Source organism: Salvelinus namaycush, chromosome 34 (assembly GCF_016432855.1).
Source record: "Salvelinus namaycush isolate Seneca chromosome 34, SaNama_1.0, whole genome shotgun sequence".
Lineage (NCBI taxonomy): Eukaryota > Metazoa > Chordata > Actinopteri > Salmoniformes > Salmonidae > Salvelinus > Salvelinus namaycush.
In genome coordinates, this window is record NC_052340.1 from 88,150 (window position 1) to 114,963 (window position 26,814).

General features: G+C 42.8%; 1 protein-coding gene across 1 annotated transcript in view; it reads left to right on the forward strand.

Annotated features, from left to right (window-relative positions):
- LOC120029072 (multidrug resistance-associated protein 5-like) overlaps positions 1-26,814 on the forward strand; it is a 90,368-nt gene that overhangs the window by 54,437 nt on the left and 9,117 nt on the right. The window contains exons 8-19 of the mRNA XM_038974377.1: positions 11,950-12,098; positions 12,610-12,717; positions 13,376-13,702; positions 15,779-15,850; positions 17,060-17,184; positions 17,509-17,581; positions 19,155-19,358; positions 19,598-19,741; positions 19,932-20,028; positions 20,831-21,015; positions 22,234-22,380; positions 22,562-22,691. Coding sequence (XP_038830305.1) covers positions 11,950-12,098; positions 12,610-12,717; positions 13,376-13,702; positions 15,779-15,850; positions 17,060-17,184; positions 17,509-17,581; positions 19,155-19,358; positions 19,598-19,741; positions 19,932-20,028; positions 20,831-21,015; positions 22,234-22,380; positions 22,562-22,691 — 1,761 coding nt within the window. The remainder of the gene's footprint in view (positions 1-11,949; positions 12,099-12,609; positions 12,718-13,375; positions 13,703-15,778; positions 15,851-17,059; positions 17,185-17,508; positions 17,582-19,154; positions 19,359-19,597; positions 19,742-19,931; positions 20,029-20,830; positions 21,016-22,233; positions 22,381-22,561; positions 22,692-26,814) is intronic.

Genomic DNA, 26,814 nt, shown 5'->3' on the forward strand with positions numbered 1-26,814 from the left:
CCAAGGAAAATCTTCACATTACAAAGTTATAATTTTCCTAATATAAATCTTCAGATATTTTAATATCTGATCAATTAGTCTTCTTCTTAATGATTTATTCTTTACCATACCTTAAGGGACTTATTTTATGGGAGCCGTATGGTTAGTGAAAATAGTCCCATTGCAAATGTACGGTCCCCTACCTGACGTCCGGCGACGTTTCTAAAAATCGCGGACGGCGTTGGGCCGCGGGCGGGGGAGAGCTCTTTCGGGAAGTCATCGAAGAAAACGTCTTGGACGTTCGGTTTCCGTTTTATAAAAATGAGAAATTTTTGACTTTTTTCCGCATTCTCGAAAATTCCCACGAGGGAAAATAAATCATATTGCAAGCGCACGAGCACGTGGCAAACGCGCGCGGCCTTTTCTCCTAAACGGAAAATATTTCGAAGACGAAACTCGGCGAGCGTAGGTTTGGAGTAATGGGCAGTTGGCCCCGAACAAGAAGGCGTCGAGGCCTCAGCGCTTTTTGAGTTATGGCCATTTTTCTGGGATTAAAGGTCAAAAACGCAAAGTAGGGTGCTAATTTGACCGCTTCACGTCAAAGTACATAAGCATACGGTGTCAGGAAAAAAAGAACCAGCCATTTATCTATCGTAATTTAAGAGAAATCGTACATTGTCCATTTGGTCATGTTCACAAAGAGGATTTTTTTTCTCCAAAAAACTCACAGATCCAGTTGCAGTGTGTTCAGACGTACATTTTTAAAGTGGGTCTCGAAGCTCTGCGAGAATTCTGTGATTTTATGTGATTTTATGAAATAACACACACTCATTTAACCCTCTTTAAATAAGTCAGTTCTTAACATAAAGACTTAAACCTCAATATTATATAAGAGCCTACCCCAAGGAGGGTATGTGTTCACTTTCAGCTTCCTATGTCAACTGGAAGTACCTTAAAATGGTGCCAAAGGGTCAGGTTTGAAGGGTAATAAAGGTCAGATCTTTTCAAAACTTCACTTGTGTGATTAGACAACCCTCATGAACTGTAATCAGTCATTTTTCCCAACAGATGTCAAAGAAAAGCTCTCTCACACAAACACACACACACAAAAAGGAGTGAAAAAGTACGGTGCTTAAAGACACACAAAGCCTGCAATGGCATTACTATTATCTCCAGGCCGTGCCGAGTTCAACGAGATGCCCCGCTTGACCGTAGCTCGCTCGGTCTGAGCGCAGCGACCGTTACAAGAAGACGGACACAAATTACCCTTTGACCTCAATATCAATTATATTTGCTTTTGGGAGACAGAGAGAGAACCGTTAAGGTTAGAAGCACAATTTGACCTCAGGAAGGTTCTTAAGGTCCTCCCGATCTGTGCAAGCCTAACATTGACCATGTGGCATTAACCCTTAACAGTTAAAAGAAGGTGTTTACATCAAACAGTTTACAATGACATCTCTCCCATAGGAACACATTGCCTGCACCTCTAAATTTGCAATATGTTTCAACAGGGGGGTACCATCACAAAAAGCGACATGATGAAATTTAACACAACGAGCGATGGAGAGGAACCACTATCACTGCCCGGCCATCCTGAGGTCATCAGGCCGTTCAATTTTGTATTTGTAAAGTATTTAAAGAATGCACGTTACATTTGCAATATGATTCAACACATCATATTGCAAACGTAACAGTGTGTGTTATGTTTGCAATATGATTCAACAGTGAGGCCATCACCAAAATCGACATGATGAAATTACACAACGAGCGATGGAGAGGAACCACTATCACTGCCCGGCCATCCTGATGGTCATCAGGCCGTTCAATTTTGTATTTCTAAAGTATTTAAAGAATGCATGTTACATTTGCAATATGATTCAACAGTGAAAAACATCACATCATATTGCAAATGTAACGTGCATTCTTTAAATAAACCCTATGTGGGTTATGAATGTCTTATGAACCAGTCTTCAATGACAATTCATCAAGCCACTATGAGGTCTACCTGTGTCGATTCTAAGCTTCCTGGAGCAACCGGAAGTGCCTTAAGATGGTGTCATAGATGCTGTTTTGAAGGGTTAAAAGGTCAGAACTTTTCAAAACTTCATATATGTGATTAGACAAGCCTCATGAACTGTAAAGCAGTCATTTCTCCCAACAGATGTCAAAGAAAAGCTCTCACACACACACACACACACAAGGATGGAGTGAAAAAGTACGGTGCTTAAAGACACACAAAGCCTGCAATGGCATTACCATTATCTCCAGGCCGTGCCGAGTTCAACGAGATGCCCCGCTTAACCGTAGCTCGCTCGGTCTGAGCGCAGCGACCGTTACAAGAAGACGGACCCAAATGACCCTTTGACCTCAATGTCAATTTTATTTGCTTTTGGGAGACAGAGAGAGAACTATTAAGGTTAGAAGCACAATTTGACCTCAGGAAGGTTCTTAAGGTCCTCCCGATCTGTGCAAGCCTAACATTGACCATGTGGCATTAACCCTTAACAGTTAAAAGAAGGTGTTTACATCAAACAGTTTACAATGACATCTCTCCCATAGGAACACATTGCCTGCACCTCTAAATTCAACCTGAAGCCTATGTGGGTTATGAATGTCTTATGAACCTGTCTTCAATGACAATCCATCAAGCCACTATGAGGTCTACCTGTGTTGATTCTAAGCTTCCTGGAGCAACCGGAAGTGATAAAATCACCCTAAAAGTGTTTTGCCATACCCAACCAGCAGTTTGTGATATACAGTGATCCCTCGCCACTTCGCGGTTCACTTATCGCGGATTCGCTATTTCGCGGATTTTCATAATGCATTTTTTTTTTTTTTTTGGTGCATTGTGCTCTGCATTCTGATTCGCTAAAAACTCACTCCCGCTTCTTGTATCAAAACATGCTACGAATTGTGCTATCATTTTGTCGTCTCGTGCAGTTATGTGTACGTACATAAAACAGCTTGGCAAATTTACATTAATGATTGATGATTGATGGAGACGCACAGCCGCTGACCGATGCAGAGCTGGCAGAAATGACAAAGCCACAAAGCGACGATGAAAGAGAAGAGGGAGAAGAGGACACGAGAGATGAGGAGGAAGGACTAACGCTTGGTCGCTTAGCAACCATGGTGCGAATGGCCACTGAACTTAAGCGAGTAGCTGAGGAATGGGACCCTTTGATGAGCCGTTCATTACAGTTCTCCAACGTAATCGATGGTGGCATGTCGGTGTACAAGGATCTTTTTGCAAAGAAGAAAAAAGAGCGACAACAGCTGCCTATCACTATGTTCTTCTCCCGAACAAACACACCTGCACTGCGGGCTTCAGAAGAAGAGAACACTGCAGAGCGCAGTCAGGATGCAGCGGCCCAGTCTGAAGATCAGTGAAACGGCCTACACGTGAGTCACTGTATTTGTATACATGTAATAGTTGCTAATTGTAAAAAAAAAAAAAAAGTTTTCTATTTCGCGGATTTCACTTATCGCGGGTCATTTTCGGAACGTAACCCCCGCGATAAACGAGGGATTACTGTATAGTGCATTCAACCCTGTGTAAATCAGTCAGTTCTTAACGTATAGACTTAAAACTCAGGATTCTGTAAAAGCATACCCCGATCAGGATAGGTATTTACTTATAGCTTCCTGTGCCAACCGGAAGTGCCTTAACATGGGGTCATAGGTGCTGTTTCAAAGGGTTAAAAAAGTCAGATCTTTCCAAAACTTTAAGTGTGTGATTAGGCAACCCTCATGAAGTGTAAATCAGTCATTTCTCTAAACAGATGTCAAAGAAAAGCTCACACACACACACAGCAAGGATGGAATGAAAAAGTATGGTGCTTAAAGACACACAGAGCCTTAAATGCTTTTAGGGGGGATCCAGACTTCCATACCCGCTCTGGGAGCACTATACTACGGGCAAAAATCAATGGGTGCTGGCCTGAGTGATTTATGGAGGTTTTCCAAAAAAGTCAAAAAATATTCTGTTTTTTTTTCTGGAAAATATTTTATGTTTTTTCTTCTCGAGTCAATGGCCTGAGTGATTTATGGAGTTTTTCCAAAAAACTTAAAAAATATTCTAAGTCCAAACTTTTCGTGCACCTGGTATTGTTTTTGGCTTACCAGGTGCCATTTTTCAAGACGGTTGAAATTGCTTTTAGGGGGCATCCAGACTTCCATACCCGCTCTGGGAGCACTATTCTACGGCCAAAAATCAATGGGTGCTGGCCTGAGTGATTTATGGAGGTTTTCAAAAAAAGTCAGAAAATATTCTATGTTTCATGTTTTGGGTTACCACGCACGATTTTCAATACAGTTTTAAATGCTTCATTTTGACCTTTAAATTTTTTATTATTTTTTCGACTATGAAATCCAAAAAGCACTTTTTTAAAGGGGTTGATAAGTTTTTCTAATTTATTCACATTTTTGACTTCATATTAAATCACATTGCAAATGCACAAAACATATTCCTTAAGTACAAGTAAACATTTCAAAATAAATTATGATAATAAAATGTGACTAAAGTATTTTCATACAGTTCTTATACATGTGTAATTGACCTAAAAATCGAAAGAATTTCGAAAAACGGTCCAGAAAGCACTTTTTTAAGGGGGTGATAAGTTTTTGCCAAAACTTTCAAAATTTTACTCTTGGGTCTTGACTTGCGTTACAATAGGCCTATGAAAAATTAGGATAGAACGCACTCGCCCACTATAGGATTTTTGGAGTGTTACACAGCTCATTTGCAACATGGCATTTGCCATCAACTTTGGATGAAACACCGCCAGAAGTAGTGTATTTGTCCATCGTGTATATGCTCCGCTCGGTGCCAATAACTTGCCATGTTATTTTGTACAATTGGGGGGGGAGTTCCCTTACTCACGTTAGTCTCAGTCTAAACATCGTAAATTGTTGGTTATCTGCACAAACACTGCACAGCCTTTACAATGAATCATCCATACACCAATTGTCTTAATAATTGATTTACTAACTAAATAATCACGGACATGCATAAACACTCAAACAGTAGATATGGTTACAAGGAAATTATAGGGGAGGTTCCCTAGTGGGCTAAGCCAATATGACGGCTTGGTGGACAAAGGGAAGTGGGTGTGGACTAGAGGTCGACCGATTATGATTTTTCAACGCCGATACCGATTATTGGAGGACCCAAAAAAGCCGATACCGATTAATCAGACGATTTATTATTAATTTTTTTTATATATATATATATATTTGTAATAATGACAATTACAATACTGAATGAACACTTATTTTAACTTAAAATACTTATAATAATACATCAATAAAATAAATGTTGTCTCAAATAAATAATGAAACATGTTTAAATAATGCAAAAACAAAGTGTTGGAGAAGAAAGTAAAAGTGCAATATGTGCCATGTAAAAAAGCTAATGTTTAAGTTCCTTGCTCAGAACATATGAAAGCTGGTGGTTCCTTTTAACATGAGTCTTCAATATTCCCAGATAAGAAGTTTTAGGTTGTAGTTATTATAGGACTATTTCTCTCTATACCATTTGTATTTCATATACCTTTGACTATTGGATGTTCTAATAGGTACTTTAGTATTGCCAGCCTAATCTCGGGAGTTGATAGGCTTGAAGTCATAAACAGCGCAATGCTTGAAGCACAGCGAAGAGCTGCTGGAAAATGCAGGAAAGTGCTGTTTGAATGAAGGCTTACGAGCCTGTTGCTGCCTACCACCGCTCAGTCAGACTGCTCTATCAAATCATAGACTTACTTATAATATAATAACACACAGAAATACGAGCCTTAGGTCATTAATATGGTCAAATCCGGAAACTATCATTTTGAAAACAAACGTTTATTCTTTCAGTGAGATACGGAACCGTTCCGTATTTTATCTAACGGGTGGCATCCCTAAGTCTAAATATTGCTGTTACATTGCACAACCTTCAGTGTTATGACATAATTATGTACAATTCTGGCAAATTAATTACGGTCTTTGTTTGGAAGAAATGGTCTTCACACAGTTCGCAATGAGCCAGGCAGCTCAAATTGCTGCATATACCCTGACTCTGCTTGCACAGAACGCAAGAGAAGAGACACAATTTCCTAGTTTATGGAAATTCATGTTATGGGGGCAATATTAACTGAATATGCAGTTTTAAGAAAGTCATTGATGTTTATGGTTAGGTACACATTGGTGCAACGACAGTGCTTTTTTCGCGAATGCGCTTGTTAAATCACACGTTTGGCTGAGTAGGCTGTGATTCAATGATAAATTAACAGGCACCGCATCGATTATATGCAACGCAGGACAAACTAGATAAACTAGTAATATCATCAACCATGTGTAGTTAACTAGTGATTATGTTAAGATTGATTGTTCTTTATAAGATAAGTTTAATGCTAGCTAGCACCTTACCTTGGCTCCTTTCTGCACTTGCATAACAGGTAGCCAGCCTGCCACGCAGTCTCCTCGTGGAGTGCAATGTAAGCGGCCATAATCGGTGTCCAAAAATGCCGATTACCGATTGTTATGAAAACTTGAAATCGGCCCTAATTAATCGGTCATTCCGATTAATCGGTCGACCTCTAGTGTGGACTGAGAAGATGCGGGAAAGACAAAAAGGAATCACTACACAGTTGATAATTATATTAATTGAAATGCTAATTCTTTGGACATGAACTCTCACTCATTCTGGAATAATTTCAATCAATATATATTTACGCCCAGTGTGTCGTCATGATTTCTGTTGGAATCGTCTGTCTGCGGAGAGTCAGTTCATGAGCGTCTCTCTCTCTGCTTCCCTGAAGATCAAAGTATTTTGTGGTTAGAACGGATTCTTCAGAGTACCATTCAGAAATGTTCTCATAGAATAGGTGTTTTGGCGGTTGTCGGTATTCGCAATCCCAGGTTCACAATTTCTAGCTGCAGAATAGTAATTAGTATCTAAGATTTGCTCTTATTCTGTCAGGCTCGATAGTCTCAGAGTTGAACCATTTCCCACCGTGTAGCCAATGCTCCACGTGGTATGGTTAGGAATTCAACAACCATTGCAACCACAGGGTCCACTGAGGTACGCATGGTCTGAAGAGGATTTCCTCAGGGGGGGGAGTTTATTCGTAACAATAGAAGAGGCGGTTCTCTGACGCCAGATCATGCCTGTGCTCACGGGGGCGGGCCAATGACTTAGTTAAACTTTAAAGGGAATACAATTCTCTCACATTAAAGGTTTAACATCACATTACATAATTTCACAAATAGTTTCATCTTTACTCATTCATTTTATACGAGAATTAGATGCAAACCCCATAATTGAGAAATGTACACATTCAGAGATATAGTTATGTGTGTTTCCTGTCCTCTCTAAGGTCACCAAATGAAACACACTCGTCAGACCCATCCTTTAAGTGTCTACAGACCATTCCCACCTTCTCACAAGTGAACATTTTGTTTCAAATTCCCATTTTGGGGAGTTGCCCATGTGAAATCCTTTTTTCTCTCTGTGTCTCTCTTTCTGCATGGCCAGGGGGAGATAGTCTCCGCCAGGAATTTACGACCTGAGATAACAGAACCTGGGTGTAGGAGAGAGAGAGGGGGAAGCCACTAGCTATACCCAAAAAGGGCCACGTCATGACAGAAGTCTGTGACCATCGTTGGTCACCGCCTTGCAAAGTTGTGTTTTCTTATGGGCAGGGTCCAAAATTAACAAGCGCCAAATGCGGGTAGATTTTCTGTTTGGCGAGTAAATCTCAGAAGGCTATCCCCAACACTGGCGGGTAAATGTTTGCACCAAAATAGTCATGTAATAAAATATCTAGCATAATGGCTCGGAGGAAATTACTCATGTTTGCCAGCCACAGACCTTCTCTAGTGCTCCTAGTTTCGTGGCACTGTTTACCGACGGGACATCAGCTACTCGACACCGCTCACTTGCCACGGGTCTGTTGGTAGCTAGCGTTCATTAAATAGCTGTTATGTGGCGACATTTACCTGGAGTAAGCCAACCTTTGAAACGAAAACCCACGAGGAAAGGAGGACGGATCACATCAAAAAAGAATGTTCTGTGAGAAATGGAGGTTTGGCGATAAAGGAGTTTCAAGAGGCTGGCTACAGTATGATGCGGAGTCTGTGGTGATGAGTTATGCTAAATGCTGCTAAAGGTAAAAGCAGAAACAACTCATTTGTCATCGGAAATAAAACGATGACGCTGGAGAACATTTGTGACCATGAACACAGCAAGTGTCACATTGCCTGCGTGTCTGTGTCCCGGGCTCCATCGGAGCCTCTCCTCTTGACACCCTCTGTGACGACGCTAATGGAAATGTCAGAGCAGACCAGCACAAAGATGAAGATACTGTTAGGACTGTACATGCCATTGGCAAGAAGGTGAGACCACTTTCTGACTTGGAGTGAATGTGTGAGTAAGTGAAAATGTTGTTGGTCTTGTAGCTAGACTAGTACTTCTAACTATTTTTTTCAAGTCTATTTATCAGACGCGGTCCAGTATTGTATGTTATTTCTCAGCTCTTGATAAGCTTTGGTTCACCTCAAAATAGTGTATAAATACCATAAAATAACAGGCCTACTGATGCTGACATGGATCTCCATGCTGTCCTATGGCTCTGTAACGTTCTATTTTAATGTTTGTCTCCAGATGCTGTTTACATTTCAAAGCATTGCGACACAATTGACTTTACCAGCCTTATAGTGTTGATCCTTAAGTAAACAAAGGGTAGAAGGCTAATTTAGCACAATCAACTGCCAGCTATATTGGATAACATGATTTGTATATTTAATTATTATTGAATTAATTTGATGTTTGATTTTTGCAGTTTGGATGAAAAAAAAGGAATCGCTGTGGGCTCAATTTATAGAAATGAGAAGCAGGCCAAAGAATGTATGCACCATATTGCAGAGGTGGAGAGAACCAACATCAGAGAGAATCTGAAAAAACATCAAATTTCTCTTTGTCATGTCAGATGGCTCCACAGACAGTTCTGTGAAAGAGGAGTTAGTTAGTTTATGTCAGATTATGTCACGAGGGCAAGATCGATTCGAAGTTTGTTGGCATCAAGTTGGTGGAGAAGGTGGCACACACAAGGAACTCCATCAGTGCCATCATGGAGGGAGTGTGTGATGAGTGTGGGAGCAAGTTGGTCGCTCTGAGAACAGATGAAGCTGCTGTGATGACCGGAGCCAAGAATGGTGTGGTCAGCCGGCTGAAGGGGGACAGGGCCTACATCATCGGCATCCACTGTATGGCACACTGCCATCCGGTCCAACGTGATGTTTCAGAATGTAGAAGACCTCCTCAGTGGGCTCTACACCTTCTACCACACCAGTCCACTGAACAGGGCTAACCTGGTAAACAGCTTCCAGGCTCTTGGACACACACCACTGGTGCACACCAGAATGGGTAGGACACCTATTGCTTGCACTAGACCACTTCCTGCGAGGTTACCAGGGGCTTGTCCAGCACCTGGAACAGGTAATGGCTCTAGATTGCCATGCTAAGTACTCCAAAAGTCATCATCAATATGCAATGTCCAGTAAATAACAACATAATGTTCAATGCTTTATGCACTGATAAAATGTGTCATATCTAATACTGTTTTTTTTTTGGACAACAATTAATTGTCTATTTGTATTTATTTTTTCTTTATGTATTTCAGATTTAATCTGCTGATGCCCAAAATGTCTGAGGTGTCCAGCAGGCCAGGAAATACTACAGTACTGCGAGGGAGGCTGTTGTTATCCGCTTCTGTGGCTTCCTGCACGACACTAACACACCTGAGCAACCTGTCCGCTTGTCTGCAGAGGTCCACCATCACCATAGCAGAAGCCCACAGCTCCTTGTGCTCAACACAGGCAGTACTTAAGAAGTACAACACCAGGTATGTTTATTTAAACTGCAATAAGAAATACTTACTGTACCTTAAGAGAATTAAGAGACAGGATTACGTCAATAAGAGAGGGAGAGAGAGTGTGAGTGAGAGTGTTGTAAAGGAAAATTCTGAAAGCATGGTAAAATGAACCTGTTATCATCAGAGAAGGGCCCGTGATGAAGGCCACAGTGGCCAACAGATATGAGGGAATTTCGCTGACCAGAGGAGACAGCAAGACCCTCGTCACCTCACAGGACAAAATGCTTGACAGGCTAGTCGAGAGTATGACTGACAGGTTCCAGGACCCCAATGTAGAGGTCCTGTGTGCCACCAAGCTGGTCAGCTTCACCAACTGGCCAGAGTCAGGAGATGCAGCAGCAGGTTACTTTATGTTTTGTATTACAGGGCAGTCAGGTTAGGTTCATTATCATATTTTTATAGTTTGAGAATTAAAACTGCATGATGCTTGTTGTAATGTATACAATTATTCTAGATTTTGGTGACACTGAACTGGAAACCCTGGTGGACCACTTCAAGCCTGTCCTGGAGACCTCTGGCATCCATGTTGAAAGGATCCCTGACCAGTGGACTGTCCTGAAGGTGCTGATGTACCAAGAGCCCCAGTCCCTGCAGAAGATGTCCTGGTTCTGTGTCAACAGGAGCCATCAGCGTTCCTGCCCTGATTTGCTGGCATTGGTTGACCTGCTCCTGTCCTTCCCTGCCTCCACAGCTGAATGTGAAAGAGGTTTTAACACCATGAAACAGGTGAAAACCGATTGGCGGTCCAACCTAAAGTCTGATACACTGTCAGATCTCCTTATGGTCCAGCTGTCCTCTCCAGAGATCAGGGAGTATGATCCGATAAAAGCTGTGGCACCAGGACTCTGTCAGGAGCAGGAGGCCAGACTTCATGGACCATGCAAAGAGGGTGATTGGGGTAGAGAGTGAGGAGTCTGATGAGGTTTAAGTTGATTAAAATGATTAAGCATCTGATAGGTTTACAAAACCTTCAAATTTACTTTTATGTTTGATCCTTAAGTACATTTAATAGAACATACTTCAGTAGAATGTTGAGTTCAAGACTACTTCAGTTGTATTCAGGCTGGGAAATTAAATCTAGCCACAGCCAAAATTAACCAGAATCTGATAAGTCTCTATTTTACCTGTATTTTATCAGGGTATTTCTACTCAAAGTAAAGGATTTGTAGACCTGCTTCCCATGTTTCCACTTTGTATCAAGAGAGCACCAGTTCTATGTACACTGCACTTCTCATAATAGTATCTTACCATTGTTGTTGCCCTGTTTTGACTTCTATGTACTCTTATTCATTGTATCTGATATGTTTGGTTTATTTCATTGTGTGCCCACTATTTGGCATTTTTGCACTCTGTACAGCACTTTTGGTCAACTAAAGTTGTTTCTAAATGTGTACTAGAAATACACTTGATTTGATCAATATATTAAAATAATTTTGTTTCAATTATTGCTCTGGCCTCATCTTTAAGTTTGTATTCAACATCATACCTTATCTCAATTAAATGTACTGAAATGAATGTATATGTGACACAAAAAGGCAATTTATTATTTTGGCTGGTAAAAAATACGCTTGGCTGGTGGATTCTTTTTCATCTACCAGTACCCTTGGCAGGTGAGTCAAAGTTAATTCCGGACACTGCTTATGGGTATAAACAATTCCAACTTGTGCCTACATGTCGACTGATGTTTTTTTTACAAAAACATGGTGATCGAAGGTCATGAAGTTTCAACTGCAAGTTTCTGCAGTTGCTCTTCACCGACTTCAGCCATCGCCTGCATTGTGGGAGGCTATTGTCAATCAATCCCTAGGGTGTTTTTGTTTCACACACGCGTACAGGGTTGTCGCGAAATGCACCTCTCCTGTCGACTTCCATCTGTAGTCGTCAGCATTAGCCTAAACTTGAATACGACCAGTGTTTTACTGACTGACAGACTGATTCATTGTTTGACTGGCTGGCTGGCAGCCTGACTGGCTAGTTGGATAACTGACTGACTGACTCATTGTTTGACTGACTTACTGATTCATTGTTTGACTGACTGATATATTTGCCCTTGCAGGGATTCGAGAGGAGGAGCGCATCATCCTAGAGAGGACCGGCTACTTCCAGAGCATCACAGTGGGCGTGGCTCCCATCGTTGTGGTGATCGCCAGCGTTGCCACCTTTTCCACTCACATGCTTCTGGGCTACGACCTCACAGCTGCTCAGGTATCTCAGCTATCTGCTCCAATCCCAGTCTGCCTCCCAAATGGTACCCCATTCCCTATTTAGTGCACTACACTTGACCAGGGTCCTACTATGGTGCACTAAAATAAGGAATAAGGTGTTATTGGATGTTGGTGTTACTGTGTTACTGTATTTAAATTGTTTTATTTGATTTCAACTAACTTAAGGTTTATTTCATAGACACTCCAGTAGATCAGAGAGGTTTGAATATGTGTAAGCAATATTTTCAACCCTGCCAATCAGAAGAAAGGCATGTTGAGGCAATGAGCATATTGCTTGATGCAGCGAGCGTTTTCAACAGAAGGGGGGAAATCCTGAGGTGGGCGGGGGTATGTTCCTTGCTAATTGGGTTGTTGAATCTGGTATGCCAGTGGGGGGGGGGGGTTCTCCAGGACAGGATTTGATGGATGATTTGACTGACAGAAGCTGGTCGCCCAGGTCTGTCCCTCTGAAACAAATCATGGACGGTGTTGGATCTTCCTTCCCCTCGCAGGCATTTACAGTGGTGACTGTTTTCAACGCCATGACCTTTGCCCTAAAGGTCACCCCTTTCTCTGTCAAGTCCCTGTCCGAAGCATCAGTAGCCATGGAGAGGTTCAAGGTAAGATCTCTCCCTTTTTCTTTCTTTCTGGCTGTCTTTTCGGCTTGCGCTGTCTGTTCGGCTGGCGCTGTCTGCTCTTCTGGCGCTGTGTGGTATGTGAGTGGGATGTGTTGGTTCTGCCTGTCCGTTGGTTTGGCTGGCTCTCTGTGGCATGTGAGTGGGATGTGCTGGGTCTGCCTGTCCGTTGGTCTTGCTGGCTCTCTGTGGGATATGTTTGAGTCTGGGTATGTTGGCAGGACATCAGTGTTTGTCCTGGTTCTGTTTCTCCTAATCCCCCTCTCTGTTCTCTGAGAGACACTCACCCATGTTACTTCAGAACAGACATGCACACCACTTCAGCACCTCCCGAAACAATGGGCAGGGGGCGATGCGGTGCCAAGCGGCTCTAGATGCAGTGGAAAGAAAGAGCTTTACATTAATGGGGTCTTTTGAAACCAAATAGAGAAGTTTGAACTGCTGAAACCTTGACATTGTCATCATGACTCCTACATGCTCCGAGTTCACCTCTTGATGCCCTGTCCTCGCGTAGCTGCCGTATCAGAGCCTGATTTGTGTGTGCGTTTGTGTTCTGATACGCCTCTCCTCTCTTCCGCACCATACCAGAGGGGGGCGGCGTGTGTGCGTGTGATTTCTGACACCGCTCTCCCTGGCCTACTAGAGTCTGTTCCTGATGGCGGAGGTGGAGATGATCCGGGACAAGCCCCAGAACCCTCAGGTTGCTGTGGAAATGACGGGCGCCAGCCTAGCCTGGGAGACGGCGGGTCACAGTACCCAGCCCACGCCCCGTGGCACCCCCTTGGTTGGCGCCACGCTGAGGCACGGGCGGCGGAGGCCCGCCCAGAAGGACAAGGCAGGGGAGCAGGCAGGGCGTCTGCTGAAAGAGGGGGAGATCCTGTCCAGCCCCGAGGGCAACTCCCCTCCCATCCCCTCCGTCAGCCAGCGGCTGCAGAGGACCCTGCACTGTGTGGACCTCACCGTTCAGCAGGTAGCTAACTAGGCACGGGATGGAAGTGTTTGTTTGTGAAAGGACAGAAAACATTTCACATACAGTAGTACACAGTGCACACATCCAGTGGTTTGAAGCAGGTAGTGGAGGTCAAAGAATATTGCTGCTTCCCAAATGGTACCGTATATAGTGCACTTCTTTTGACCACTAGATGGGGATAGTGCGCCATTTGGGACTCATGTTAAGCAAAAAGTCAAATAGACTGCGGTCTTCCTATCTACTGTACAGTTGAAGTCGGAAGTTTACATACACTTAGGTTGGAGTCATTAAAACTTGTTTTTCATCCACTCCACAAATTTCTTGTTAACAAACTATAGTTTTGGCAAGTCGGTTAGGACATCTACTTTGTGCAATGCACATGTAATTTTTTCAACAATTGTTTACAGACAGATTATTTCACTTATAATTCATTGGATCCCAATTCCGGTGGGTCAGAAGTTTATATCCACTAAGTTGACTGTGCCTTTAAACAGCTTGGAAAATTCCAGAAAATTATTTCATGGCTTTAGAAGCTTCTGATAGAATAATTGACATAATTTGAGTCAATTGGAGGTGTACCTGTGGATGTATTTCAAGGCCTACCTTCAAACTCAGTGCCTCTTTGCTTGACATCATGGGTAAATCAAAAGAAATCAGCCAAAAATTCTGGTTCTGGTCTGGTTCATCCTTGGGAGCAATTTCCAAACGCCTGAAGTTACCACGTTCATCTGTACAAACAATAGTACACAGGTATAAACACCGTGGGACCACGCAGCCGTCATACCGCTCAGGAAGGAGATGCGTTCTGTCTCCTAGAGATGAACGTACTTTGGTGCGAAAAGTGCAAATCAATCCCAGAACAACAGCAATGGACCTTGTGAAGATGCTGGAGGAAACTGGTACAAAAGTATCTATATCCACAGTAAAATGAGTCCTATATTGACATAACCTGAAAGGCCACTCCGCAAGGAAGAAGCCACTGCTCCAAAACCGCCATTTAAAAGCCAGACTACGGTTTGCAACTGTACATGGGGACAAAGATCGTACTTTTTGGAGAAATGTCCTCGGGTCTGATGAAACAAAAATAGAACTGCTTGGCCATAATGACCATCGTCATGTTTGGAGGAAAAAGGGGGAGGCTTGCAAGCCGAAGAACACCATCCCAACCGTGAAGCACGGGGGTGGCAGCATCATGTTGTGGGGGTGCTTTGCTACAGGAGGGACTGGTGCTCTTCACAAAATAGATGGCATCATGAGGCAGGAAAAAGATGTGGATATATTGAAGCAACATCTCACGACATCAGTCAGGAAGTTAAAGCTTGGTCGCAAATGGGTCTTCCAAATGGACAATGACCCCAAGCACACTTCCAAAGTTGTGGCAAAATGGCTTAAGGACATCAAAGTCAAGGTATTGGAGTGGCCGTCACAAAGCCCTGACCTCAATCCTATAAAAAATTTGTGGGCAGAACTGAAAAAGCGTGTGCGAGCAAGGAGGCCTACAAACCTGACTCAGTTACACCAGCTCTGTCAATAGGAATGGGCCAAAATGCACCCAATTTATTGTGGGAAGCTTGTGGAAGGCTACCCGAAACGTTTGACCCAATTTAAAGGCAATGCTACCAAATACTAATTGAGTGTATGTAAACTTCTGAACCACTGGGAATGTGATGAAAGAAATACAAGCTGAAATAAATCATTCTCTCTACTATTATTCTGACATTTCACATTGTTAAAATAAAGTGGTGATCCTAACTGAGCTAAGACAGGGAATTTTTACTACGATTAAATGTCAGGAATTGTGAAACTGAGTTTAAATGTATTTGGCTAAGGTGTATGTAAACTTCTGACTTCAACTGTATGTATGGTTGAAAGGTGCAATGGGCTGTAAAGTTTGAGGAGTTATCGTGGTTAACTGACCAGGGGAAATGCAGGGCTAAAACTAGAGATAAGAAAACCATCAGAATCTTTCGTTAGTTTTATTTTGCACTGTGATTCATCTTTTCACTGCCAATGTGTACATTGTACAACATGAATAAATGGCACTCAAAGACACACCATACTACCCTGTGTCTCCAGGGGAAGCTGACTGGGATCTGTGGAAGCGTGGGCAGTGGGAAGACCTCTTTGATCTCTGCCATCCTTGGACAGGTAAGATATGTCTAACAGGCCTGCTACACTGGACGTGTCATTTCTTTTGCAGAGTGTGAGGCACTCCTGTTCATTGAAATGAAACCCGGCCGTAAGCAGGACAGCTCTGTGAGAGGCTTGCGCTGCTCAGCATAAAATTCTTAAGAATCCGATGTGCGGCTCACGCCTGAGAGAACTTGATAAAGTGATTTGCACTCTGCTCACACGGCAAACGATACATGTCCAGTGTAGAAAAACGTACTGTTTTACCAACAGCCCTGCGTATAGCTCCCTAATTAGTCTAATAAGAAATATACAAATATGGTGGAAACTCTTGTTGGCCCATGAGTACACCACTTCAATAACAGGCACTCACTGCAGTTCCTGTGGCCCTCCCTTACTCTTGTGGCGTACAGCAGGTCGTTAGCCACCCGGGGGAGACTCGTCGAGGCCTGGTGACAGATGGAGTATACATCACGAGGCGATGGCTCCATCTGATGGACGTGCCAGGTCTCGACGGGCTCTCCGGCCAGGGCTAATTAGGGCTGATTGGGGATTGGTGAGTAATCAAGTGCTGATTGCTCACCAGCTGTACAAGTCCCATAAAGCTGTCAGAAGGGCAGTACACGTGGGGGAGAGAAGGACTCCTGTATAGTAGGGGATGGTACCAGAGGTAACAGGAGGGAGTTCAGTTTTTGATCCCCACAGGATACAGCAAGACCCGGAGCCCAGAAGACGGTATCCCGGAGAGGGTCTCTTGGGGGAGACCTATTATTTTCTTTTGGACTATTATTTTAATAAACTCTGTCCGTGTCTGATCTGTGTAAATGTTTTGACCCAACCCCCTGGTCTGCCACACTCTATAGACAACTGTTGACTAAGATGCATGAAGCCCAGGGGCCTGTTGGAGAGGGTGCACCTTTACTGTACGTTCAGATATAACATGATTTCCTTGTCAGGTAGAATGGGGAATCGTGTTGGCTTTATCCTTTACAATTCTATCTGAACGTTTTTACTTCACTCAATACATGGTGTGGATGGTTTTATGGTGAAGATGCCCCTAGACGCTGATCTGGCGTCAGTTTAGCATTTCCCCCACTAATGGTTAAGGTTAGAAGTAGGGGAGTGGAAGCTGATCCCAGATCTGTACCTAGGGACACACTTCACCGCGGAGCATGTGAGTGATTTGTAGGATGACCTGTAGTGACCTGTGACCTTTATGACCTTAAGATGACCCTGCTGGAGGGCAAGGTGGCAGTGAACGGGGACTTTGCCTATGTGGCCCAGCAGGCCTGGATCCTCAATGCCACGCTCAGGGACAACATCCTCTTTGGGAAAGAGTACGAGGAGGAGAGGTAACGGAATGAAACTACTGATTTTTTAAACTTTTTTATATATCTTAATTTTTTTGAGGTAGGACAGTGAAGAGGAGACCAGAAAGCTCGGTGAGATTGCGAGTCAAAAGGGCAGAGGGTCGTATTCAAACCCATGCCGACACTGGTAGCCTAGGCTGCCTGTACATGTGTGCTGGGGTCCACAGCACTAACCACTGGAGCACACAGGCCACAGGAATGATACTACTGTGAGAATCGATTGGATTAATGTGCATAGCGATTTCTAAGGTGCTCCTCCATTACCCAATATAGCTCTGAAGTATAATTCCACTGTGTATTTTCCAGGTTCCAGGCTGCTCTGAGTGCATGCTGTCTGAGACCTGACCTGGCTATCCTGCCCAACGCCGATCTGACTGAGGTGAGCATTATGAACTGTTTATCCACCATGAAAATAAGACTTTGGGCCTTATTGTGTCTAGATGAGCAAAAATGTTCTAGGTCCGCACTAGGGCTGTGGCGGTCATTACATTTTGTCAGCCGGTATGTGTCATGCAAATGACTGCCGGTATCACAGTAATTCACCATGAATTAACATGAACACGTTTAGCATCTCAAGGCCTCCGTTCATACAAGCCACTGATGTGGGCCTTTGGAACATCTACATTTAAAAAAGTTTAATAAATACCATTTACTATACACCATCACAATAAATCCATGATTTATTTTAGGCAGGTCTAAAGAAACATAACGATATGAAGTATTTCAGAAGAACAGAATATGAGTTGGGCTGACTGTACTGTATGTTATCTGGCTATGCGCCATGCCATAGGCTTGAAGGCTAGTTCATGTAGCAGACAAGATTTACATATAAGTCCCGTGCCATTATTTTATATTTTATGATTTTAGAGTAAGAAGAATATAATTGAACTTCTCTGAATAAAATAGAAAGGATATTTTTCCCATTCCCGGAGCAAGTTCGCATATGAAGTGGCTATGTTAAGAATAAAATCGATAATTTGAAACAGATCCTTTGCGCTATATTTAGAGTTATTTGGCAACTTTAGTTGTGAATGATACAAACCTTAGAATGTCTTAGAAATCAAAACATAACGTGCATTCGGAAAGTATTCAGACCCCACATTTTGTTATGTTACAGCCTTATTCTGAAATGGATAAAATACATTTTCCCCATCAATCTACACACAATACCCCATAATGACAAAGCGAAAACAGGTTTTTAGACATTTTCATTTATTTATTTATTTTTTCATTTTTTTGTTTTGCGGGTACTATTTAATGAAGCTGCCAGTTGAGGACTTGCTCTCTTGCTCAGTTGTGCACCGGGGATTCCCACTCTTTCTATTCTTTTACCCCTACCTATATGTACATATTACCTCAACTACCAACACTGCTGCTACTCTGTTTGTCTATCCTGATTGCCTAGTCACTTTTACCCCTACCTATATGTACATAATTACCTCAACTGCCTCGTACCCCTGCACATTGACTCGGTACCAGTACTCTTGTACATAGCCTCGTTATTGTTATTTTGTGTTACTATTTCATACTGAACAAAATTATAAACGCAACAATTTCAAATATTTTACTGAGTTACAGTTCATATAAGGAAATCAGTCAATTGAAATGAATTCATTAGGTCCTAATCTATGGATTTCACATGACTGGGAATACAGATATGCATCTGTTGGTCACAGATACCTAGGGGTGTGGATCAGAAAACCAGTCAGTATCTGGTGTGACACATCTGGTGTGACAAATCTCAACAGGATCATGGGCCGCCGGCCATATCAATTTCTTTATTCATTTTTATTTGTATAAAAAAAAAAAAAAAATCATCCAGCCTACTCAACTAAAAAATGGTCCAGCCCATCTGGCATTTGCCAGAATTGCCAAATGCCTAATCTGCCCCTGCACCTTCATATGTATTGTTATTATATTAATCAATCAATGAGTCCATTATGTCTCTTCAGATCGGAGAGCGTGGCGCCAACCTGAGTGGCGGGCAGCGCCAGCGGATCAGCTTGGCACGTGCCCTGTACAGTGACCGAGCCATCTACATCCTGGACGACCCGCTCAGCGCACTGGATGCCCACGTGGGCAACCACATCTTCAACAACGCCATCAAAAAGCAGCTCCGCCACAAGACGATCATCTTTGTCACTCACCAGCTGCAGGTGAATACTTTATACATTTTATATGGTTTGCAAAGCACTACATAAGATCTACATAAGATACATGTGCATAAGGTTTAGATAAGCTACAGAAGGTATTTTATTAACCTTAAGAAGCAATTATTTGTTATAACATTTGTTTGGTAGGACCTGGGTGAATGCCAAATTTCCTGCACAACAGCATTTTCTCATTGCTAGGTTGGGCTCCAGGGAGGGGGAATTAAATCTCACTGTGTGTGTAGTACCTGGTGGACTGCGATGATGTCATCTTCATGAGGGAGGGCAGCATCACGGAGCAGGGCAGCCATGAGGACCTGATGCGTCTCAATAGAGACTACGCAGCCATGTTCAACAACCTACAGCTGGGAGAGACGTCCTTCATAGAGGTGAGCGGGACAGGTGTGTGTGTGTATAGACAGTTAAGCTAAAAAAATATGTTTTCGAGTACAATTTATTTCAGATGTCCATCATTGATGTCTTGTTTAAATGTAGTTTGCATATGTCATGTAAATTGAGTGTGGTCTATATTGTGGTTGTATTGTGGTTAGCATATAACATGTCACTGTTCCTCAAAAGGTGCCAACTAAGAAGTCTCGGAACTCCCTAAAGAAACCCCCAGAGAACACGAAGTCTGGATCTATAAAGAAGGACAAGCCTGTTAGCAAAGACAGCGGTATGGAACAATTGTACTAGCTACAGAATGTGCGTGCATGCGGACTATTGGGGCTCCCGAGTGGCACAGCATTGCAGTGCTTGAGGCGTCACTACAGACCCTGGTTCGATTCCAGACTGTATCACAACCGGCCGTGATTGGGAGTCCCATATGGCGCCGCACAATTGGCCCAACGTCGTCCGGGTTTGGCCGGTGTAGGCCGTCATTGTAAATGAGAATTTGTCCTTAACTGACTTGCCTCGTCAAATAAAGGTCAAATAAAGGTCAAATAAAGGTCAAATAAAGGTCAAATAAAGGTAAATGTAATTGTCCTCAGCTCCTTTCCCTCAGTCATAACCATAAAGCACTTGATGAATGAGAGCCATGTGGTGGAATGTTATCCATCCTTTATATCTTCTAGTGCTTTGATAGAAAAGGAGACTGTTAAAGAGTATTGAGACCGAGGATAAAGTAACATGTCTGCAAAACAGTCCTCAAAAAGCCATGAGCAAAGTTTACTAAAATAACCATCACACTTATAACACACGTGACGGCATTTTATACACAACTCACAAGGATACACAATACACAAGAATGTAAATTATTGCGGTCCTCTCATGAACATATTATGAGTGAAGTTCATAATTCTTTCCACAATTAGTACCGGTATTAACTACTTTTCCCAGAGTTCAGTGCTAATAGAAAATAACCTCGTCCCCAGCTGCTAGGTGGGCGGAAGTGTCTGGGAATTAGATTACACCCAGCACAGCCTCTGTCCCTTACTAAACCTCAACCTCAACCTTCCTCTCTCCTCGTCCCCCAGGCCAGCTGATGCAGGTGGAGGAGCGCAGGGGGGGCTCGGTCCCCTGGTCTGTGTACGGCGTCTACATCCAGGCCTCGGGTGGAGCGCTGGCCTTCCTCCTAATCCTGGCCCTCTTCGTCCTCAACGTGGGCAGCACGGCCTTCAGCAACTGGTGGCTCAGCTACTGGATCAAGCAGGGCAGCGGGGTGAGTGGCACAGGTGACAGGTTTCATTGTACTGGTCGATTCTGGAAGCGAATTGGATTTGAGAGTAGAAAAGTCTGCCTCGAAAGGGAATGGCACTTTTTGGATTTCAATTCATCCATTTCATATACCCTGGGCATTGGAGTTGGAGAATGTTAACGTAACTGTTGATTTGGAAAATAAACGTTACTGTTTACAACGGTGTTGCCGTTGATCCGTCTTTTTTTAGTTTAGATTTTAAATCAATATGCAGACACGGTAGTGATGTGAAAGTCTGTTCCTGATCACACTTTGCCCCAATGCCCAGGGTTGTGGGTCAATCTCTTATCTATTCAGTCAATTCAGGAGATGAATTGGAATTGTCATTTTCTTTCTCAAAATCAAATCTCCAAGAGACAGCCTTATTTACTTACTGAGATTCGTTTTTTTAGGCTTTGTTTAGGCCTAAACTTTTGGAGGGATTAGGTCAACATTCTGGATGTCCTGAAAGCTGCCAGACATACAAACTGAACTTCTCTTTGGAGAAGAAGTAAATGTGCCTTTGTTAGAAACTGTAACAACAATAACTTGGGAATAGTAGTCACTAAACTCCCCAACACTATTAACTGAATGGGTCAGTTTTCCCACACTAGTGTTGGTGTGTTGAGATATGGACAGACACTAATCAACTAATCAGTGGTGAGAGCAGGTGTAAGGGGAGAGGTGTACTTAAATATTAAATGTGTACATGTGACCTTGATGTCAATATGTCTGTGCGCGTGTGAGGGGGGGTAAGGTTTAGTATATCCGTATGTGTATTTCTGAGGAGACTGACTGTTTCCCTTGCCCTTTGAACCGAATAGCAGCATGCACACTTGATGGGCAACATAAGGGTCAGTAGACAAACTGCTCTTCCAAGGACTTCCCAAGGCCTCTCACAGCCCCTCCCCATGCATTCACCTTCCGGAGAGAAAAGCTCAGTTACAACAATTAATTTGTTTCATATAGTTATTTTCCAGATGCTCCTTGAAGCATCTTGTCATCGAGTGCTTTAAGGAGTTATTAAGCTCCTTGCACAAAGGCACGACATCAGAAGATACCTGGGGTCAAAAACCATTAGCCTTCTTGTCGCCAGGTCGTCTCACCTTTACTGACCGACCTGGGATTTGAACCAGCGACCACCCCCCAGAATACTGCCATATCTGAGTGTTCTGAGTATTGAATATGCTGTCCTGTGTGTAGAATACCACGGTGTTGGTGGGGAACAGTTCGGTTGTGAGTGAAAGCATGAGGGACAACCCCCTGATGCAGCGCTACGCTGGAGTCTACGCCTCGTCTATGGGTGTCATGCTGCTGCTAAAACTGCTGCGCGGCATCATATTTGTCAAGGTAAAAGATCAGATTGTTGTATGTGTGTTTTGTCTGGTACTATGTGTTTGCGTATGACCCCAGGGAGATTTCTCCAATGGACTGATGGGTGAATCTTAATAAACTAAACTACTAAACTAAAATAGATAATGTATGAAGTAAAAATCCCAAAATAAAGTGACTACTATTATTGTACCCTCAGGGCACTTTGCAGGCTTCGTCCAGGCTTCACGAGGAGCTCTTCCGGAAGATTCTCCGCAGCCCCATGAAGTTCTTTGACACCACGCCCACTGGACGTATCCTCAACCGCTTCTCTAAAGACATGGACGAGGGTATGGACCAACTGGAGCAGTCCTCTGACACATGTACCTGGGTTGTGTTCATTAGGCATCAAATGGAAGAAAACCGACTGAAACAGGAAGGGACTACCTGGAGGTCACTCATTTTCGTTTTCCGTTACAAAACGTTTCAAACTGCTTTCTGGCACATTGCCTAATGAACACAACCCTGTTGTACTGTACGAATCTACAAACAGCAAATTAAAAAGGATTACACTTAAAGGGATAATTCGGGATTTTGGCAGTCAGATGGACTTGTGGTTTACCATTTTTATGTCTCTGTGTCCAATATAACGGAAGTTAGAGGTAGTTACTTGAGCCAATACTAACTAGTGTTAGCTCAATGACTGGAAGTCTACAGCAGGGTTATTCAACCGGGGCTACTGCAGGGGGTCTGCGGAAAATAAAATATATATACAGTACCAGTCAAAAGTTTGGACACACCTACTCATTCAAGGGTTTTTCTTTATTTGTTATTATTTTCTACATTGTAGAATAATAGTGAAGACATAAACTATGAAATAGCACATATGGAATCAAGTCGTAACCAAAAAAAGTTTTAAACAAATCAAAATGTATTTTATATTTGAGATTCTTCAAAGTAGCCACCCTTTGCCTTGATGACAGCTTTGCACACTCTTCCCTCTCCAAGAGGGAAGTTTGCTCGGTTCAGTAAAGCCTCAAACATAAATTGTCCGCAACACTGAAATGGGCTACTTCTATGTGAATTAATGAGGCGGAACAAATTGTTGTTAGAAAATACAACTTGTTAGAAAATAATTACAAATTGACCAGTTGAAGCAGCCAATCGATAATTAGCTGGCAGCGTGTGTGTTAACTGTCCTGTTACATAACAATCACATTCTGGAACAGTGAGTGCCTTCTGAAATCATGTGCATAAAACAACTCATGCTGTGGCGACCTTTAGAACTCAAGTGTGAAAATATTAAATACACAGTTGACAGTGCATGTTAGAGCAAAAACCTAGCAATGAGGTCAAAGGAATAGAGAGCTCCGAGACAGGATTGTGTCGAGGAACAGATCTGTGGAAGGGTACCAAAACATTTCTGCAGCATTAAAGGTCCCCAAGAACACAGTGGCCCACATCATTCTTAAATGGAAGAAGTTTGTAACCACCAAGACTCGTCCTAGAGCTGGCCACCCAGCCGAGCTGAGCAATCGGGGGAGAAAGGCCTTGGTCAGGGAGGTTACCAAGAACCCTATGGTCACTCTGACAGACCTCCAGCGTTCCTCTGTGGAGATGGGAGAACCTTACAGAAGGACAACCATCTCTGCAACACTCGACCAGTGAGGCCTTTATGGTAGAGTGACCAGATGGAAGCCACACGACAGCCCGCTTGGAGTTTGCCAAAATAAACAATATTCTCTGGTCTGATGAAACCAAGATTGAACTCTTTAGCCTAAATGCCATGCGTCTCGTCTGGAGGAAATCTGGCACCATCCCTACGGTGAAGCATGGTGGTGGCAGCATCATGCTGTGGGGATGTTTTTCAGTGGCAGAGACTGGGAGACTAGTCAGAATTGAGGGAAAGATGAACGGAGCAAAGTACAGAGATCCTTGATGAAAATCTGCTGCAGAGCGCTCAGGACCTCAGACTGGGTTCAACTTCCAAGAGGACAACGACCCTAAGCACACAGCCAACACAATACAGGAGTGGCTTCGGAACAAGTCTCTGAATGTCCTTGAGTTGCCCAGCCAGAGCCCGGACTTGAACCCGATTGAACATCTCTGGAGAGACCTGAAAATAGCTGTGCAGCGATGCTCCCCGTCGAACCTGACGGAGCTTGAGAGGATCTACAGAGAAGTTTGTAGCGTCATACCCAAGAAGACTCACGGCTGAAATTGCTGCCAAAGGTGCTGAGTAAAGGGTCTGAATACTTATGTAAATGTGATATTTCAGTAGTTTTATTTTATAAACTTGCCCAAAAAAACCAACTGTTTTTCCTTTGTCATTATGTGGTGTTGTGTGTTGATTGATGAGGGGAAAAAACGATTTAATCCATTTTAGAAAAAGTCTGTAATGTAACAAAATGTGGAGTCAAGGGGTCAAGGGGTCTGAATACTTTCCGAATGTAGTGTGTGTGTATATATATTCACACTACCGTTCAAAAGTTTGGGGTCACTTAGAAATGTCTTTGATTTTGAAAGAAAAGCACATTTTTTTGTCCATAAATAACTATTGTAGCTGGAAACGGCAGATTTTTTTATGGAATATCTACATAGGCGTGCAGAGGCCCATTATCAGCAATCCAACGGCACGGTGTGTTAGCTAATCCAAGTTGATCATTTTACAAGGCTAATTGATCATTAGAAAACATTTTTACAATTATGTTAGCACAGCTGAAAACTGTCGTTCTGATTAAAGAAGCATTAAAACTGGCCTCATTTGGACTAGTTGAGTATCTGGAGCGTCAGCATTTGTGGGTTCGATAAGTCTCAAAATGGCCAGAAACAAATAGTTTCTTCTGAAACTGGTCAGTCTATTCTTGTTCTGAGAAATGAAGGCTATTCCATGCGAGAAATTGCCAAGAAACTGAAAATCTCGTACAACACGGTGTACTACTCCCTTCACAGAACAGAGCAAACGGTCTCTAACCAGAATAGAAAGAGGAGTGGGAGGCCCCGGTGCACAACTGTGCAAGAAGCCTCACAAGTCCATTAGAGTGTCTAGTTTGAGAAACAGACGCCTCACAAGTCCTCAACTGACAGCTTCATTAAATAGTACCCACAAAACACCAGTCTCAACGTCAACAGTGAAGAGGCGTCTCCGGGATGCTGGCCTTCTAGGCAGAGTTGCAAAGAAAAAGCCATATCTCAGACTGGCCATTAACAATAAAAGATGGGCAAAATAACAGACACTGGACAGAGGAACTCTGCCTAGAAGGCCAGCATCCCGGAATCGCCTCTTCACTGTTGACGTTGAGACTGGTGTTTTGCGGGTACTATTTAATGAAGCTGCTAAAGTGCCAAAATTCAGCATTTTGACATGATACGTCTGTGCGCCCTCTGTGACTTCCAGAAAGATTTTAACCCACTTAACCCCAATATTTCTCCCAAGTTGTCACCACCATTGTAAAGCCCTATTTATTTAGTTACTTTGACAAAGTAATTTCTGAAGATTATTATGAATTTCATGTGACTAGTGATTCATTTTAAGGTAAAAAAGTCAACCCTGTCCCTCATTTTAAGGTCAACCCTGTTACGTGAACTGTCATTTTAATATGGTTTAAAAATAAATATTGTTTTTCAAATGAAACATTGAACGTCTAATAGTCAAATCAAGCAGGGAGCTGGTGTTTTTTCATTTTTTTTGTGGTGGTGGTGGAAAACTGAGTGGGTCGAGCTTAACACGTCAATCCTGTTACTCCTTGATAGACAGGTTAGAAATGTTTTAAGAATTGAAATAGTTTTTTGTGAAGCTTGCATTCAATTGCCCGTCCCTGTTGCACACCACAGGCTTCCATTTCCTCATTCACAAGGGGATCGATGGCTGATTTAAGATGAAATCGTCAACCCTGTTACGGTCAACCATGTTACTTTATTTGGTACTTAATAGGCACTTACTATAGTAATTTTTTTATTTAACCTCTTGATGAGAAAACATGCTTTTTATTAAGTTGAACATGTGCTTTTTATGAGAATGTTAAAATCAGGTGGGAAATAAAAAATACATACAAACGTACACATCTCAAAAGGCACCGAATTGGTGGAAAGACCCAATTACACTCACTGAAATATCTGACATAGGCTTTGAAAAAGCACCCGTGAATAGGCTACTTTTGCACAAGTGCCGCTGGCTGCTGTTAAGCTTTCTTGACTTGGACATATGGCTAACAGTCGCTCTTAGGGAAAATGTGTTTGGAGTTAACTTTCTAGCTAATAGGCTATGTTAGAGTTTACACTTCCTCTTCCAATTATAATGTGGGGAGGTCAGAATAATGAAAATCTACCACATCTGTTCATTTACTTCTCCTTGCCATTATCATGATAAGATAAGACATTTTATTTATTTATTTTGTCCCTGGGCAAGAAAAGTTTGAAGTCCCCTGGTCTACAGGACGGTCCCATAAACTGCCAGTCATTGCGCTAACGCTA